At 39.9% G+C, this 18,052-nt stretch overlaps 1 protein-coding gene across 4 annotated transcripts in view; it reads right to left on the minus strand.

Annotated features, from left to right (window-relative positions):
* The window catches only part of CFH (complement factor H), a 111,147-nt gene that overhangs the window by 38,233 nt on the left and 54,862 nt on the right, over window positions 1-18,052 (minus strand). For 3 of the 4 annotated variants that reach the window (XM_058700273.1, XM_058700276.1, XM_058700272.1), the window contains 2 exons: window positions 6,060-6,254; window positions 5,444-5,620 (listed from right to left, as the gene is read on the minus strand). In XM_058700273.1, the coding sequence (XP_058556256.1) occupies window positions 5,444-5,620; window positions 6,060-6,254 (372 nt within the window). The remainder of the gene's footprint in view (window positions 1-5,443; window positions 5,621-6,059; window positions 6,255-18,052) is intronic. The other variant, XM_058700275.1, reaches the window with a different exon arrangement.

Here is an 18,052-nt window from a genome sequence, read left to right on the forward strand (position 1 = left end):
TCCAGACCACGAACTGGGGAACAAGAAATATGGAAAATGTCAGTCTCTGCTTTGCAAATAGCCTTAGGAGCTGAAGATAAGAGTTTTCAAAAGTGTGTGGCATTCTCTGGACCAGAGCCACTGCTGTGTGCACACGCCTGGGGGGGGGAGGGTATGTGTGTGTGGGGAGAGGAGTCAGCCCCAGGGCGGGTAGAGATATCAGGGGTGCCCTGGGAAAGAACAGTCCCCTCCTTTGAGTACTGTGGGAAAAATGTATATTGTTCCCCCAAGGACTAAAGACCCGGCAGGCACCAGCCATATCCGCAGGGTGGAGTGGCGCTATCCCAGAATTGGGTCCATGTGGTACATGATCCTTGAAGACATGGGATTTTGAATCTCAGCCTAGCACCTAGGAGGCACAGGAGAACTGTGGAGCAGAGCAAACTACCTGCCTGTGCTACTCTGTGAGGGGTGCCTGAACAGCGAGGTTTTGTTTTTTTTTGTTTTTATTGTTTTTTGGTTTTTAAAAATTTTTTTAACCTTTATTGATTTTTTTAGACAGAGAGAGTGAGCATGAACAGGGGAGGTTCAGAGAGAGGTGGAAACACAGAATGCGAAACAGGCTCCAGTCTCTGAGCTGTCAGCACAGAGCCTGATGTGGGGCTCGAACTCACGGACCGCAAGATCATGACCTGAGCCCAAGTCGGACGCTCAATCGACTGAGCCACCCAGGCGCCCCTGAACAGCAAGGTTTGAAAAACACAGTTCAGGGAGGAGAGACTGGGGTATTGCCATTTTTCTCCCCATTGCCAACGTGGTGGGTCTACAAGGAACAGGACAGTGGCTCCTAATGGAGGTAGGGCCTGGTGACAGGAAACCTTACCCCGCTGTGCCTGGCAACTGCTTATCTACTGGAGCAGGACTCACACTGGATGAACCAGACAACGTCTCCTCCAGACCAGCAGAGATGGTCCCAAGTATCAACAGATTACTGTCCTGTGGTTTTGTATGCTACTTTGTTGCCCTTTTCTTTGTTTTCTTTGCTTTTCTTTGTTTTTCTTATTAACCTTTTTTTTTCCCTTTGGAATCAAGCTCATATTCTCTGATTTGATTAAAAAAAATTTTTTTAATGTTTCCTTTTGAGAGTGAGAGAGACAGAGCATAAGCAGGGGAGGGGCAGAGGGGAGGGAGGCGCAGAATCTGAAGCAGGCTCCAGGCTCTGAGCTATCAGCACAGAGCCCGATGTGGGGCTCGAATTCACAAACCATGAGATCATGACCTGAGTTGACATTGGACGCTCAACCGACTGAACCACCCAGGCGTCCCTGATGTTTGGTCAATTCATCTCTCTCTCTCTCTCTCTGTCTCTCTGTCTCTGTATATTTCTATATTTTTTTTTTCTCTGCTTCGTTTGTCTGTGCAATCAGGCATTTTAATTCTATTCTTTTACACCTTTTTTATATCTCCTTCTTCTTTACTTGCCTTTCTCTCTTTCTGGATTAAGCCCTATAGTTTCTTTGATTCTCTGCTTGGTCTTTTTTTTTTTGCCTCTTCCATTTTTCTTTGTATGGGATCAGGTCCTGTTCTTTTTCCTTCTTTCCACAGTTGCTTCAATGAACAAATAAAAGCACCTGGTAGAATGTCCAAATGGTGGAATGTCTAAGATGGTGTCTAAACAAGCCACCACCAAGAGTAAGGAAGACCTGTCTAGTGGGATAGTGCAGCCAAATGCGCAACAACAACACAGTGCATGCAACACACTCCAAAAACACTTCCTGAAGTCCCAGGCCCTGCACAGTGTAGGACTCCTTTTTAATATAGTAGTTCTCAAGGTGCAGGACATAAATCAAACTACTAAAACACATAAAATACAGAAGCCAGGCCAAAATGATGAAACAAAATTCTCCTGAAAAGAAATTCCAGGAAGAAATGACAGCCAGGGAATTGCTCAAACCGGATACATGCTCTAATCCTTTTTATTTCCTTCCTTCTGCTTTTTGGGTTTTTGTTTGTTGTTTTTCTAACTTCCTTAGTCATCAGGTTAGGTTGTTTATTAGATTTTTTTTCTTGCTTCTTCAGTAGATGTGTATTGCTATAAACGTCCCTCTTAGAATCGGTTTTGCTGCATCCCACAGGTTTTGAACAGTTGTGTTTTCATTTTCACTAGTTTCCATGTACCTTTTTGTTTTTTTCTTTTATTTTCTGGTTGACCCATTCATTCTTAGCATGTTATTTAACTTCCATCTATTTGTGATCTTCACATTTTTTCTTGTGGCTGACTCCTAGTTTCATTGCATTGTGTTCAGATGTGTTGCATGGTGTGATTTAGACCTTTTTCAATTTGTTGACACTTGTTTTGTGGCCTAATATGTGTTTTATTCTGCAGAATGTTCCATGTACACTTGAAAAGCATGTACATTTGGCTGTTTTAAGATGGAATGTTCTGAATATATCTGTTAAATATATCTGTTCCAGCGTGTCTAAAGGCATTGTTTCCTTGTTGATTTTTGGTTTAGACGATCTTGTCCATTAATGTAATTGGTGTGTTAAAATCCCCTACTATTATTTATTATGATTGAGTCATTCTTTGCTATTTGTTATTAACATTCATGTATTGAGGAGCTCACATGTTGGGTACATAAATATTCACAATCGTTACCTTTTCTTGTTGGATTGTCCCCTTTATTATTATATAGTGTCCTTCTTTGTCTCTTATTACATGCTTTGTTTCAAAGTCTACTTTGTCCAATATAATTATTGGCACTCCTGCTTTCTTTTGACATCCATTTGCACAATAAATATTCTACATCCCTCCACTTTCAACCTGCAGGTGTGTTTTGCTCTAAAATGAGGGGGGTTTTTTGTAGGTAGGAAAGAGATGGGTCTTGTTTTATTCATTCCGTCACCCTGTGTCTTTTCATTGGAGCATATAGTATATTTACATTCAAAGCAATTTTTTTATAGATATGCATTTATTGCTATTTTATTGCCTGATTTAGGGTTGTTTCTGAAGATTTTCTCTGATCATTTCTGGTCCTTCTTTCATGGTTAGATGATTTTTTAATGATATATTGGATACCTTTATCTTTATTCCTTGCATATTTATTGTGGTTTTGCTTTGTGGTCATCATTGGGTTTGTATATAACATGTGTTGCATATAGCAGTCTGTATTAAGTTGGTGGTCATTTAACTTTGAACCCAAAATTTACTTCTCTCTTCCTCAGGTATGTGGTGTCATATTTTACATCCGTTTATTTTGTGAGTTCCTTGACAGAAATTTGTTTTACAGAAATATTCATTTTTACTGCTTTTGTGTTTCCTACCTTTATACTGACACTTTTGATCTCTCCTTTCTACTCAGATTCGCCTTTAATATTTCTTGCAAGGCTGATTTAATGGTCTTGACCTGCATTGGTTTTTATTTGCCTGGGAAACTCTTTATCTCTCCTTCTATTTTGAATAATGGCTTTGCTGGGTAGAGTATTCTTGACTGGATAGAGTATGTTTCCCATTCATCACTTTGAATATATCATGCCGCTTCCTTCTGGCTTGGAAAGTTTGTGCTGAAAACTGCCTTAGTTGCCGTATGGGTTTTCCCTTGTATGTGACTGTCTTTTTTTTTCTCTTGCTGTTTTTACAATGTTTTCTATATTGTTATGTTCTGCCAGTTTAGTTACCATATATCTTGGTGTGGGTTTGCTTTTGTTAATTTTGTTGGGGATTCTTTGTGCCTCCTCGTGTATCTGGATATCTGTTTTCTCCTTCCAGATTAGGGAACGTTTCTGCTATTCTTCAAATAAATTTTCTGGTCCCTTTTCCTTTCTTCTTCTTCTGGGGCACCTCTAATAAGAAGGTTGTTATGTTTGATGGCATCACCGACTTCCCTAAATCGATCGTGCTTTGCATAATTCTTTTTTCTCCCTTCTGTTCAGCTTGATTACTTTTCATTACTATGTCTTCTAAGTCATTAATTAATGCCTCTTCTTCTTCCACTATGCTGTTCATTCCATCAAGTGTGTTTCTAGTTTTGTTTATTGAATCCTTTCTCTCTGCTATGTTATTCCTTATCTCTGTATTAGGGTCTTACTCATATCTTCGAATTTTTCTCAAGTCCAGTGAGTATCATTATAGTTATTATGTTAAATTCTCTATTAAGCATGTTACTTATATCTGTTTCGCTTAGAGCTCCGGCATTGGCCTTCTACTGCTCTTTCACTCGGGACAAATTCTTCTGTTTTCTCATTTAAGTTTCTGTGCCCACTTCTGCCTGTAGGAAATTCAGCTACCTCCCCCATTTTTGGGGTAATAGCCTTATGAAAAAGAGGTTCTGTCGTGCCCTGAGGTGTTGTGATCCCTGTTCCCCAGGGCCTGGCACTTCAGGGAGTGTCTCCAATGTGTGCTGTGTTCACACTGCTCTTGTGCCCTGATCGCTTTGTGCTTCATGCCCCTCATCTACAGAGGCTCTCTTTGCCTCTTTGTTGGCAGTGGTTGGTCTCTGGCTTGAATGTGGGGAGTTTTAATTTGGTGCACTCTGGTCTGCTTGTGACATGAGACTTCTCACCACTGCTGCTGGAATCAAGGCTTCCAAGATCCCCAAGTTGGGAGATGAGGTGTGGGCAGGGATTTCGTCTGGTGTTTTGGGGTTGGGGCTACCTGCTCTGGGACTGAGGCAAGTATAACTGGGAAGAATGGTTCCATTGGAGCATGGGCAAGTGAAGCTTGGTGTAAGAAGTTAGATAGCAAGTGTGGGCCCTGTACAGATTCCCACAGTTGACCCTGTGTTTATGCTAATGGGGAGGGGAGGGAAATGGCACCTGTCAGCTCCTGTGGGTCTCTGTGAATGCTGCCTTTCTGCAACATGCTCCCAGGTGAGCGAATAATCTCCCCACTGTGTGCTCCAAGTGCTCTTCAGATTGCTGTTTCCATGCTGTATGTCCACAGGCTCTTTGCTTGCCTTTTCTCCAAGAACAGCCCCAACGCCCTTTGAACTCTCTCAGAACTCAGTACACTGACCTTTAAAACCCTAGGCTTTAAGCCCCACTGGTTGCAGGAACTCACAACGCTTGGGCCCTTTCACTTTCCAAGCCAGTTGGTTTGGGGATTCGTTTGACCTGTTTGCTCCTCTGTGTGTCAGACTGTCTCTTACCCTTCTCTGTGACCACTACTCCTTTCCTACCTCAGTGGTACACAGTCCGTTTCTCCTCAGTTTGGGAGGGAAAACTGAACCTCTGTACATCTTACTTCTCTGATGTGGACTGTTCTCTATGATTGGTTGCACAATTTGTTCTGCCAGTCTTCAGGTTGATGTAGGATGATTTGATAGTTATCCTTATGGGATGAGGCAAGCCTAGTTTCCTCCTTCTCTGCCACATCCCCCTCGTTCTCTTGCTGGTGTCACCCTACTTTACACGTTCCTTCTCTGTAGTTCTTTGACTGTTTTCTGACTAGTGACCATTTACTTACCAGGAGGAAGGCATTCGGGAGCGGGCGCCCAGCCATCTTCTGTACAGGTCATTACAGTCTGCTCATTTTGAAGACTGTAGCCAGCATAGCAGTTAACACTTACAGAGTCACCTTGGAAATACATTTTTGCTGGATATGGATATTCTCCATTTATCAAATAATTAAAAAGACATTGTCCTAATAATCATAAAAATAGTAAACCAAATTTGTCAAACCCTAGATTCAACGATAATAGCAAATCAAAAATTATTTGTCCAAAATTTAAATTTTCATGCATAAGTATCCAAAAATAACCTATAACTTAAGACAAACTAAAGCTACTTCCAAACGTTTCAAAAGAAGAAAATCAGTATTTAAATTATTTATCTTCAGTTTTTATAATGAAGATATTTGGAAATGACATAGGTATTTTCGTAAGCCTCTATTTTTAATTCTAAGGTGATTTTTATGAAGAGCTCCTCATAGAAGGAAAAACTTACATTGGTCGTTTTGCTCAGAAAACTCATCCCTTGGCCTTCTTTTTGTCATATTAGGCTTAACTGTACTCACTTATGTGTCTTCCCACACCACTCTTTGAAATATTTACACGTATACAATTATAACAAGGTTGACTTACTGCGGCACGGTACTGCTGGTGACCATCCTTCTTGTGTGCAATGAATATATCCCCCGTTCTGTTTTTTATCTGTCACGAAATTGTGGTTACAGGAATAGTAATATTTTTTTCCTACAGATACTGGAAAGTCTCGTCTATAGTTATATTCATTGTGTAGTAGTCCATGTTTTATTTCTGGAAAATCACAACGTTTCTCTTGCAATAAAAAAACAAATACAAACAACAGTATAAATAATCTTTTATCTTAAGAAAAAATCTTATTAGAAATTAATTGTTTCACTGGAAAATTTACCCTCTTATTAGCATAATTTCACTCATTGCATCAGGTTTTCTAGGACAAGAAGTGTTGGAAATATGGATTACTGGGATATGTGATGAAGTCATTGCTAATCAAGTTAAAATTGTACCTTTTGGGACTTATGAGATATAAAATTGTATGAAGATCGAGGAATAAAACTTGATAGATCTTTTTAAAGGATTCTCCTTGAGTATGTGTATCCTCAGCATGGTTGATTACATGAGGAACTTGGTTGAGAGATGAAGGTATTGATTTTATTTCTCAGGTCATCCAACTTTTTATTTTCTTTTCTGTTCTCATCAGAAATCAGAGCCCTATCTTTTCTTCTCAGACCAACTCAATGTAGGAAGATAGATTTTTTTAGATTAACATTCATTAATTTATTTTTCTGTTAATTGTAAATAATGTGAGACGTATAGAGAAACACAAAAATTTTCCATTCATCACATTATACAGAAAAATTACATTCTTCTTAACCCCTCAAACCAATCACTGAGGAAAGTTCTCTTCTTCATTTAATCAGAGAAATAAACGAGGACTATTTTTCAATATCCAAATACTTAAGATTGTGGAAAACATTTGAATGTTATTTTTTTTAACTTTGTTTTAGAGAGAGAGGTGGTGCAAGTGAGTGAAGAGCAGAGAGAGTAAAAGAGAGAGAGAGAGAAAGAGAGAGAGAAGCTGGGCTCACCTGGGGCTCGTGGTTTTACCTGAAGCCGGGCACTGGCTCACCCAAAGTGGGGCAACGAGCTCACCTAACGTGGAACTTGAACTCACCAACTGTGAGATAATGACCTGAGTCGAAGTCAGATGCTTAACAACTAAGCCACCCAGGCACCATATTGTTAATTCTAATTTTAATTGGAGAAGGAATGGTTTTAAATTATGTCATACATATGTCATAATATGTATGACATATATCATATATATGAGGTGTGTTAAAGATGTCATATATATTTCACAATATATATGACACTTGTCATATAGATGAAGTGTTTAAAACTATCATACAGTATGTCATACTATAATGGTATATATCATATATATCAATTGTTTAACAATATGTCATTTATGTCCCCAATATATATATTTTTTCAATAAAAACGAACATTTAATGCAACCATAGTTCAATTCTTTTTAAACACCAAAATGTCATATTTTAATTGAGGTATAATATAATTGCATTTTACTGAGATATTCTTATATACGGAATATTTTTGACATATATTTAAGTGTTATGTTGTTACAACACATTTATGTATAATATTTTCCAGAAAAGTTTCCCCTTTTCATTTGATGACATAGAGATAATTTAGGACTTTAATACCAGACCAGTATTGGGTTTTTCCCATAAAATTATTCTATTACAAACCTTGTACAATGCATGAACCCAAGTTCCAAAACACACACACATACACACACACGCATACCAAGTATTAATTATCATCTTCATCTTTTTTAAGTACACTGATCATTTTCTTCTTGTTTGATTAGAGAAAGTTTCTAGTAGTTTAAGCTGACTTGTTATGTGGATCATACCCTTTGAATCCTTGTACATACTGATGTTTTTCTTTAACAAAAATTTGTATATGATACCTTCTCTAGATATAGATTTTTGGCCTACAGCCCATGTCTCTCATGGATAGATTTTTCCCTCCACATTTTTGAAGCTTCCAAGGTTGAGACTAAAAAGCTCATTTAGTTTTTTTCCTTTTGAGTGACCGTGTAGTTTTTTCCCCCCATGACTTTTTGAAGATTTAGATTATTTTCTCTTTATCCTTGGATGAATTTCATCATGAGACATCAAGATGTGTGTCATTTAACAATCTTGGGCAAGCTTCACTCTTTGGATTTGCAAGAATTGAGTCTTAAAGTACTCAGTAAATTACCCGTAAAATTGTAAAGGAGAGATTTGAACCCTGGGGGTCTGATTTCAGAACAGCACTGGTTATTCTAGTGTTTCAAATGATATCAATTAGGAGTTAAGATGGTGGAGAAGTAAGGGTTCGAGGATTTCCCTCATCCCGGAAACACAGCTGTATTGGGGTCAGAACACTTGGAAATCTATCTGCGGAGTGACAGAAAAATCTGCATAGGTGGAGGGAGACAGCTTGGTGAGACAGAGGTGCTTGTATGCAAACTGGGGGAGATGAAACAGCATGGGCGTGGGAGGCAGGGATCCATAGAGAGAAAAAAGGGAGAGAAAGAGAAGCTGTGGATTGCCCTGACGCAAGTTAGGACAAGAGAAAAACCTCCAGATCATGGACTGGGGAATAGGAAATATGGAGAGTGCCAGTCTCTACTTTGAAAACAGCCAAAGGAGCTGAAGATCAGAGTTTTCAAAAGTGTGTGCCATTCTCTGGACCAAAGCCACCGTCACGTGCATGTGCCTGGGGAGGAGGAGAGCAGTGGCAATCTCAGGGGCACACTAGGAGAGAACAGTCCCCTCCGTCGAATACTGTGGGATATATTGCACCCTCAAAGACAAAAGACCCTGCAGTCGTCAGCCATATTAGCAGTGCAGAATGGCACTACCCCAGAACCAAGTGCCTATGGTGCAGGATCCATTACTATATCGGGTTTTGAATCCCAGCTGAGCACCTAGAAGTGTGGGAGAACTGTGGAGCAAGACAAGCCACCTGCCTGCGCTACTGTGTGAGGCCTGCCTGAACAGTGTGGTTGAGACTGGGGTGTCGTCATTTTCTTCCCCATCACCAACATGGTGGGGCTTCAGGGAAAAAGACCCCAGCACAGTCATGATCTGCTTACATGAAGCCCCACCCCTGTGTGCCCGGAAACTGCTCATCTACTGGAGCAGAACTGACACTGAGTGAAACAGATGACCTCTTCTCCGGACCAGCACAGCCGTGGGTCCCAGACACCAACAGACAACTGTCCTGCAGTTGTGTATGTTAGTCTGTTGCCCTTTTTTCTTTTCTTTTCGTCTTTCCTTTTCTTTCCATCTCTTGTCTTTTCTCATCATTTCTTTCAACCATCTTCTTTTTTTTCCTTTGGAATCAGCTCTTAGTTTCTGATTTGATTTTTGGTCAATTCTTATAAATATATATATTTTGTCTTTTCTCTATTTTTCTGCTTTGTTTGTTTATCTGTTTAGTCAAGCATTTATACTTTATTTTTTTACAGTTTTTCTATATCTCCTTCTTCCTTATTTTCCTTTCTTTCTCTCTGGATTAAGCCTTATAGCTTCTTTGATTCTCTACTTGGTCCTTTTTTTAGACCTTTCATTTTTTTTTCTTTGTATGGGATTAGGTCCCCTGCCCTCTCATCTTTCTAGGGATACTTCAATGAAAAATCAAAGCACCCCTGGTGGAGGGTCTAAACTATCCACCACTGCAAGCAAGGAGGAGCCTTATAGAAGACTGTTTGGTGGGTTACAGCAACCAAATACACAACAAAGGAGTGCATGCAACACACTCCAAATACAATTCCTGAAGTGCCAGGCCCTGGACAGTGTATGACCCCTTTTAAATACAGTAGTCCTCACAGGTGCAGGACATATAACAAACTATTAAAACACATAAGGACAGAAACCAGGCCAAAATGATAAGATGGAAGAATTCTCCTGAAAAGAAATTCCAGGAAGAAATGAGAGCCAGGGTAGACATGTAAGGGCAGTAACAGACCTATCCACTGAAACTTGGCAGGCCAGGAGGGAGGGTAGGAAACATTAAATGTGCTGAATAGGAAAAATATGCAGCCAAGAATCAATTATCTGGCAAGGCTGTCATTATAATTGAAGGAGACATAAAGGCTTTCCCAGACAAAAAAAAAAACAAAAAACAAAACTAAAGGAGTTCATGACCACTAAACCAACCCTGCAGGAGATTCTAAGGGAGACTCTGTGAGTGGAAAGCAGCAAAGACTACAAAGGACCAGAGACATCACCACAAGCACGAAACCTACAGGTAACACAATGACACTGATTTCGTATCTTTCAATAATCACTCTGATGTAAATGGACTAAATACTCCAATGAAAAGACATAGGGTTTCACCACGGGTTAAAAAAAAAAAAAGATCCATTTACATGCTGCCTACAAGAGACTCATTTTAGTCCTGAGGACAACTGCAGATTGAAAGTGAGGGGATGGAAAACCTTGTGTCATGGTACTAGATGGCAAAAGAAAGCCGGAGTAGCCACACTTATACCAGACAAACCAGATTTTAAAAGAAAGACTGTAATAGGAGATGAAAAATAGCATTTCATCATAATTAAGGGGTCTATTCATCAAGAAGAGATAACAGTTGTAAAAATCTATGTCCCCAATGTGAGAGCATCCAAATATAAATCGTGTAATTACAAACATAAATAAATGTATAGATAATAATACCATGTTTGAGGGGGACTTTAGTACTCCACTTACAGCAATGGACATATCATCTAGGCAGAAAATCAATAAGGAAACAATGGCTCTGAAGGACACATTGGACCAGATGGACCACTTGGACATTCTCCAAAATAGATCACATACTGGGTCACAAAACAGAATATATAAAAGGACTGAGATCATACCATGCACATTTTCGGATCACAATGTTATGAAGCTTGAAATCAACCACAAGAAAAAAATTGGAAAGCCCCCAAATGCGTGAAGGTTAAAGGACCTCCTACTGAAGAATGAATGGATCAACCAGGAAATTAAACAAAAATTTAAAAAATATATGCAGGTAAATGAAAATGAAAATATGACAGTTCACACTCTTTGGGATGCAACAAAGGCAGTCCTAAGAGGAAAATACACTGCAGTTCAGGCCTATTTCAAGAAGCAAGAAAGGTCCTAAATATACAACCTAACCTCACACCTAAAGGAACTAGAAAGGCAGCAGCAATGAAAGCCCAAAGCCAGAAGAAGGAGAGAAATAATAAAGATTAGAGCAGAAATAAACAGTATACAATCCAAAAAAAAACCTTAAAAAACAAAAAAAACATTGGAATGGATTAATGAATGTAAGAGTTGATTTTTTGAAAGAATAAACAAAATCGATAACCCTGTAGCCTGACTTCTCAAAAAGAAAAGAGAAAGGACCCAAACAGATAAAATTACGAATGAAGGAGGAGAGATCACAACCAACACCACACAAATACAATTATTGAAGAACATTATGAAAAATTACATGCCAACAAACTGGACAATCTGGAAGAAGTGGACAAATTCCTAGAAACTCACCCACTACCAAAATTCAAATGGGAAGACATAGAAAATTTGAACAGACCCATAAGCAGTGAAGAAATTGAACTGGTTATCAAAAATCTCCCAACAAGTAGGAGTCCGGGGTTAGATTGCTTCCTAGGGGAATTCTACCAGACATTTAAAGCGGAGTTAAGACCTTATCTCAAGCTGTTCCAAAAAATAGAAATGGAAGGAAATCCTCCAGACTCATTCTATGAAGCCAGCATTACCTTGACGCCCAAACCAGACAAAGGCCCCACTGAAAAGCAGAATTACAGGTCAATATCCCCGATGAACATGGATGCAAAAATTCTCATCAAGATACTAGCAAATTAACTTCAACAGTGTATTAAAACAATTATTCATCATAATCAACTGGGATTCATTCCTGGGCTGTAGGTCTGGTTCAATATTCACAAATCAATCAACGTCATACATCACATTAACAGAGAAAAAGATAAGAACCATATGCTCCTGTGAATAGATGCAGAAAAAGCATTGGACAAAATACAGCATCCTTTTGTAATAAAAACACTCAAGAAAGTAAGGATAGAAGGAACATACCTTAACATCATAAAAGCCATATATGAAAGGCCCACAGCTAATACAATCCACAATGGGGAAAAACTGAGAGCTTTGCCCCTGAGATCAGGAACATGACAGGGATATCCACTGTCACCCCTGTTGTTTAACATGGTATTAGAACTCCTAGCCTCAACATTCAGACAACAATGCAAAATAAAATGTATCGAAATTGGCAGACAAGAAGTCAAATTTTCACTCTTTGCAGATGACATGACACTCTGCATGGAAAATCCGAGACACCCCACCGAAAAACTGGTAGAGCTGATACATGAATTCAGCAAATTTTCAGGATATAAAATCAATGTACAGAAATCTGTTGCATTTCTGTACACCAATAATGAAGCAACAGAAAGGAATTGATCCCATTCTCAATTGCACAAAGGACCATAAATTACCTAGGAATAAACTTAACCAAAGAGGTAAAAGATCTGTTTGCTGAAAACTATAGAAAATTGATGAATGACATTGAAGAAGACACAAAGAAATGGAAACATTCCATGCTCATGGATTAGAAGAACAAATATTGTTAAAATGTTGATATTACCCAAAACAATCTACACATTCTAGCCATCTCAATCTAAATGGCATCAGCATTCTTCACAGAACTAAAAGAAATAATCCTAAAATTTGTATGCAACCACAAAAGATCCTGAATAGCTGAAGTAATGTGGAAAAAGAAAACCAAAGCTGGAGGCATCACAATCCCAGACTTCAGCCTGTATTACATAGCTGTAATCATAAAGACAGTATGGTACTGGCACAAAAACAGACGCACAGACCAGTGAAATAGAAAAGAGAACCCAGAAATGGACATACAAATTTATGGCCAACTAATCTTTGACAAAGCAGGAAAGGGTATCCAATGGAAAAGAGATAGTTTCTTCAGCAAACGGTGCTTGGGAGAACTGGACAGCAACATGCAGAAGAAAGAAACTGGACCACTTTCTTACAACATACACAAAAATAAATTCAAAATGGATGAAGGACCTAAATGCTAATGTTAGGTCAGTGTTAAACAGGAATCCATCAAAATCCTACAGGAGCAAACAAGGCAGCAACCTCTTTGACCTTGGCCATAGAAACTTCTTACTTGACATGTTTCCAAAGGCAAGAGAAATAAAAGCAAAACGGAACTATCGGGACCTCATCAAGATAAAAAGCTTCTACACAGCAAAGGAAACAATCAACAAAACTAAAAGGCAGCCGACAGAATGGGAGAAGATGTTTGCAAATGACATATTGGATAAAGGGCTAGTATCCAAAATCTATAAAGAACTTACCAAACTCAACACCTGAAAAACAAATAATCCAGTGAAGAAACAGGCAGGAGATACAAATAGACACTTTTCCAAATAAGACATCCAGATGGCAAACAGACACATGAAAAGATGCTCAACATTGCTCATCATCAGGGAAATACGGATCAAAACCACACTGAGATACCACCTCATACCAGAGTGGCTAAAATTAACAACTCAGGAAACAACAGATGTTGGCGAGGATATGGAGAAAGGGGAACCCTCTTGCACATTTGGTGGGTGTGCAAATTGGTGCGCCACCCTGGAAAACAGCGTGGAGGCTCCTCAAAAAATTAAAAATTGAATTACCCTATGATCCAGTGCTTATACTACTAGGAATTTATTCAAAGGACACAGGAGGGTTGATTCATAGGGCCACACGATAGCAGCACTATCAACAATAGTCAAATTATGGAAAGAGCCCAAATTTCCATCACTGATGAATGGATAATGAAGACATGGTATACTGGTATACCATATACATGGTATACACAATGGAATACTACTTGGCGACGAAAAAGAATGAAATCCTGCCATTTGCAACAATGTGGATGGAATCAGAAGGTCAGTCAGAGAAAGACAGATATATTATTTCACTCATACGTGGAAATTGAGAAACTTTACAGGTGACCATCGGGGAAGGGAAGGAAAAAAGAAGATACAAACAGAGAGGAAGGCAAATCATACGAGGCCCTTAGATAGAACCTGAGGGTTGATGGAAGTGGGGGGTTGAGAGGATGGGAAAAATAGGTGGTGGGCATTGAGGAGGGCACTTGTCAAGTGAGGAGTATTGGGTGTTGTATGTAAGTGATGTATCAAGGGAATCTACTCCTGAAGCCAAGACTACTCTGTATGTTAGCTGACTTGTTAATAATAATTTTTAAAAATGGCATTAATTAAATAAAACAGTCCACTGAGATTTGTTTTCAAGAGGTATACAAAGGGGGTAAAATTAAAGTAGGTATTATTATTATGACAGGCTTGAATCCCTTTGCCATATTCTTCTCTCATCTGGGCATACTAAAATATGTTTTACACTTTTAGAATATCATCTCTGAAGCAAACATAATATTTCATATATGGTCTGATCAGCACTGGGATTGGCAAAATTTAGAACAGCCTCATTCTACCTTAGATTTCTATCGATGCAGGGCGTGGTCTCATTAACAGTAGTGGTGGTTCTGTCATAGTTTTGACTCAAACTGATCTCAAAATTGATTAAAATATTCACCAACTTTTAAAATTCTTTCTAATCTGTCTGTACTTGTACATCTGATTCCTTTGACTTATACCCAGGATCTTATAGTTATCACTACTAAATGTCACATTATTAGATTTAACAGAGGATCCTTTTTGAATGATGAATCTGTGCTAATGCAGATTCACTATCATGACCCCCTGAATAATCCCACTTGTGAATTTGTACTGTGTTTCCCCTAAATCACTAAACTACCTGATAACACAAAGGAGTAATGAAATAGGCTTGAGAACAAAGTCCTGAATCTGATACTCGGGTAAGTTTACTTAACGAAGTTTCAAACAATCTCATAAACCATCTGACTGGTCAATTTCCCCATCTTCTCCACAAGAACTTCATAAGGCCCCTTCTGGAATAAACTTGGTGAGATCCAGATCCAGTTGAGCTGATCTACCATTTCCATAAGCCAACCATAAACACGATTAAATATTTTCTTTATGGAAGTGGTTCAAGATGGAGAGGTAGGAGATCCTGAACACACCACTTCCCTTGGACACACTGAATGAATCTACAGTTACATACAGAGTAATTTTGTGTGGGGGCAAAAGAAAAAAAAACCTCTCCAAAAAATAACTGAGTGATTCCTACACACTGGGCAAATGAGAAAAAGCTCACATCAAAGTAGATGGAAGAAACTGAGATACGATCTGACACTAAACCTCATCCCCAGCATGATGACCCACAATTGGGAGGGAATTCAAAACCCCAAGCTTCTCCCTGAGGAGTGAAGTGTCTGAGCCTTACATCTGGCACCCTGATTTTAATATCTACACCTGACAGACAAGCCCCCAAAGCATCTAGCTTTGAAAGCCAACAGGGCTTGTGTCCACAAGGACCCACAAGCTACAGCTAAGTGAGAAACAGCTCTTAAAGGGTCCACAGGCACTCACCCACCCCAGGGTCCACCATAGAGGAAGCCACCTGAAAAGTGCCCAGACTTTCTGTGAAAGAGACTTATTTGCCTACCTTAAGGCTCCGCTCTGAGGGGTAAGCATTTAATGTAAAACACATCTAGGGGCTTAGTAAAACTCTCCTCAAAGACAGAGACCAGCAGTCACCATCTTTATGCTCTCCTTTTGCCTCATTGGCACAATTTGCTAATTGCTCCCTGGTACCTCCAGGAAAGGAGCTTAGACCCTCCTCAGACACTCTCTGAATTTTGCAGCCACCACCAAGGAGATACCCCTAGATCACATGGCTGTAGTGGCTAGTGGGTCCTACAGGACTGTAACAAATAAAGAAAGACTTATTAACAGGCCACCACCCCCAAGGCACAGGAGAGTGCCCAGACTGAAGCACCCACCTTTCTCTGGAAAAGGCCAATCTGATTAATCTTTGTTGCTGTGGCCTGAGGGCAGACTTCTAATTAAAAAGACAACTGAGGGCCAACCATAATCCTCTACAGGGAACTTGGAGAATAGGCACTATCTTCAGGTCCTCCTTCTGCTGCACTGCAGGGCACTGGTAACTCCTGGAGGGAAATCTGGACAAAGATCTGGTGCCCCAGCTTCTATGTCCGGTGCACTGGATTTCGTGGCTGCCACCCAGGGGACATTCTTTGATCTAATGGTCCGTGGGGTTTGTATTCACGGTTCCCATGGGACTGCAAAAAGTTCAGCGCTGGCCACCACCGCAAGGGCACACTGTATATACAGACTGAACTATACACTCAGTTTTTTCTACGAAAGAGGCCTGACAGCCTTTCCCGGAATTTTGGCTTGAGGAGCAGACTTGTGGCTTGGCACACATCTAGGGGCCTACTTAGGTGTTCTCTGGGGATAGAGGCCACTGGAGGCCATCCTTGTGATCTTCTTCGGCTTCGCTCTAGGTCAAAGGTATCTCTAGGAAAGGAGCTTATGCTTTTTTTATGGTGCCCTCGCTTCTGTGGTTGTCAGGCAGGACTTACCTCTAGATTGCCTGGCTCTGGTGGTGCGCTCTGCTTATGACTGTGGGTCCCCCAGGACTGTAACAGACGGAGAAAGTGTTCTTAACCGACTACCACCCCAGGGTGCTGCAGAGAGGCAGGAGAATAAAGAATATACTTTTTCTGTGAAAGAGCCCTAGCAGCCTGTCTTCACACCTGAGGACTGAGAGGCAGGCTTCTCATTAAACAGACAAGTAACGCCCAACTCTAATCCTTGTTAGAGACCTCCAGGGACTACAACTATTTCTTTGCTGCACTCTAGAGTGCTGGTATCTGCTAGAAGAGAGCTATACACACATCTCTTGCCCAGTTTTTGCATCTGATGCTCTGGCATTTGTGTTTGATGCCCAGGTATTTCCCCTTGATTTCCTGCCTCTTATGGCCAGCAGAGCTTGTATTCATGAATTCAAAGAGATGATGACAGATAAAGAAATGTTTCTTTTTTTTTTAAGTTTATTTATTTATTTTTGAGAGAGAGAGAAATCGTGAGTGGAGGAGGGGCACAGAGAAAGTGAAAGAGAGAGAATCCCAAGCAGGCTCTGCACTGTCAGCACAGAGCTCGACGTGAAGCTTTGATGCGATGACCTGAGCTGAAGTCAGATGTTCAACCAACTGAGCCAGCCAGGTGCCCCAAAAAACAGTTCTTAACTGGCTAACACTCCATTGGTCAGTATAGAAGGAACAGACACAACCCAGTCTTCTCTTGAAAGAGGTATATTTGCATACTTTAAACATTGCTGCTTGTGAGCCAGTCTTCCAATCAGCCTGAATCTAGGTGCTGACTGAGATCCTCCCCTTTGGGACACGGACAGGTCTTGACACATTCAACTACTGGGAATTAATAAAAATAAAGCTGACTGATTAGACAAGCACAAGATACGAACTACGCTAGGGTTGAAGAGTAATGATTATCTCCTAAGTAAGCCCATTCCTTCAAGACTAACAGAGGTGACTGCTTTTTCTAATGTACAGAAACCAACACAGAGGGGCAAGGAAAATTAAGAAACTGAGGAATATATTAAAAATGAAAGAACAAGATAAAACCTCAGAAAAAAACTTTAATGACTTGAAAATAAATGCTTTACCTGATAAAGAGTTCAAAATAATGGTTGTAAATATGCTCACTAAGCTTGGGAGAAGAACAAATAAGCACAGGGAGAATTTCAATGGAGATAGAAAATATAAGAAAGTACCAAGTAGAAATCTTAGAGCTGAGGAATACAATAATTGTACTGAAAAATACAACAAAGAGTTTCAACAGCAGACTAGAGGAAGATGAAGAAAGGATCAGTAAACTTAAAGACAGGCTGGGGGAACTCACCCAATCAAAGCAGCACAAAGAAAAAAGAATTAAAAAGAGTATGATGGGGCCTGACGGGACACCCTCAGCAGACAAACATGTACCCTGTAGGATGTTCAGAAGAAGAGAAAAAGGAGCA

This window comes from Neofelis nebulosa, chromosome 15 (genome assembly GCF_028018385.1).
Source record: "Neofelis nebulosa isolate mNeoNeb1 chromosome 15, mNeoNeb1.pri, whole genome shotgun sequence".
Taxonomy (NCBI): domain Eukaryota; kingdom Metazoa; phylum Chordata; class Mammalia; order Carnivora; family Felidae; genus Neofelis; species Neofelis nebulosa.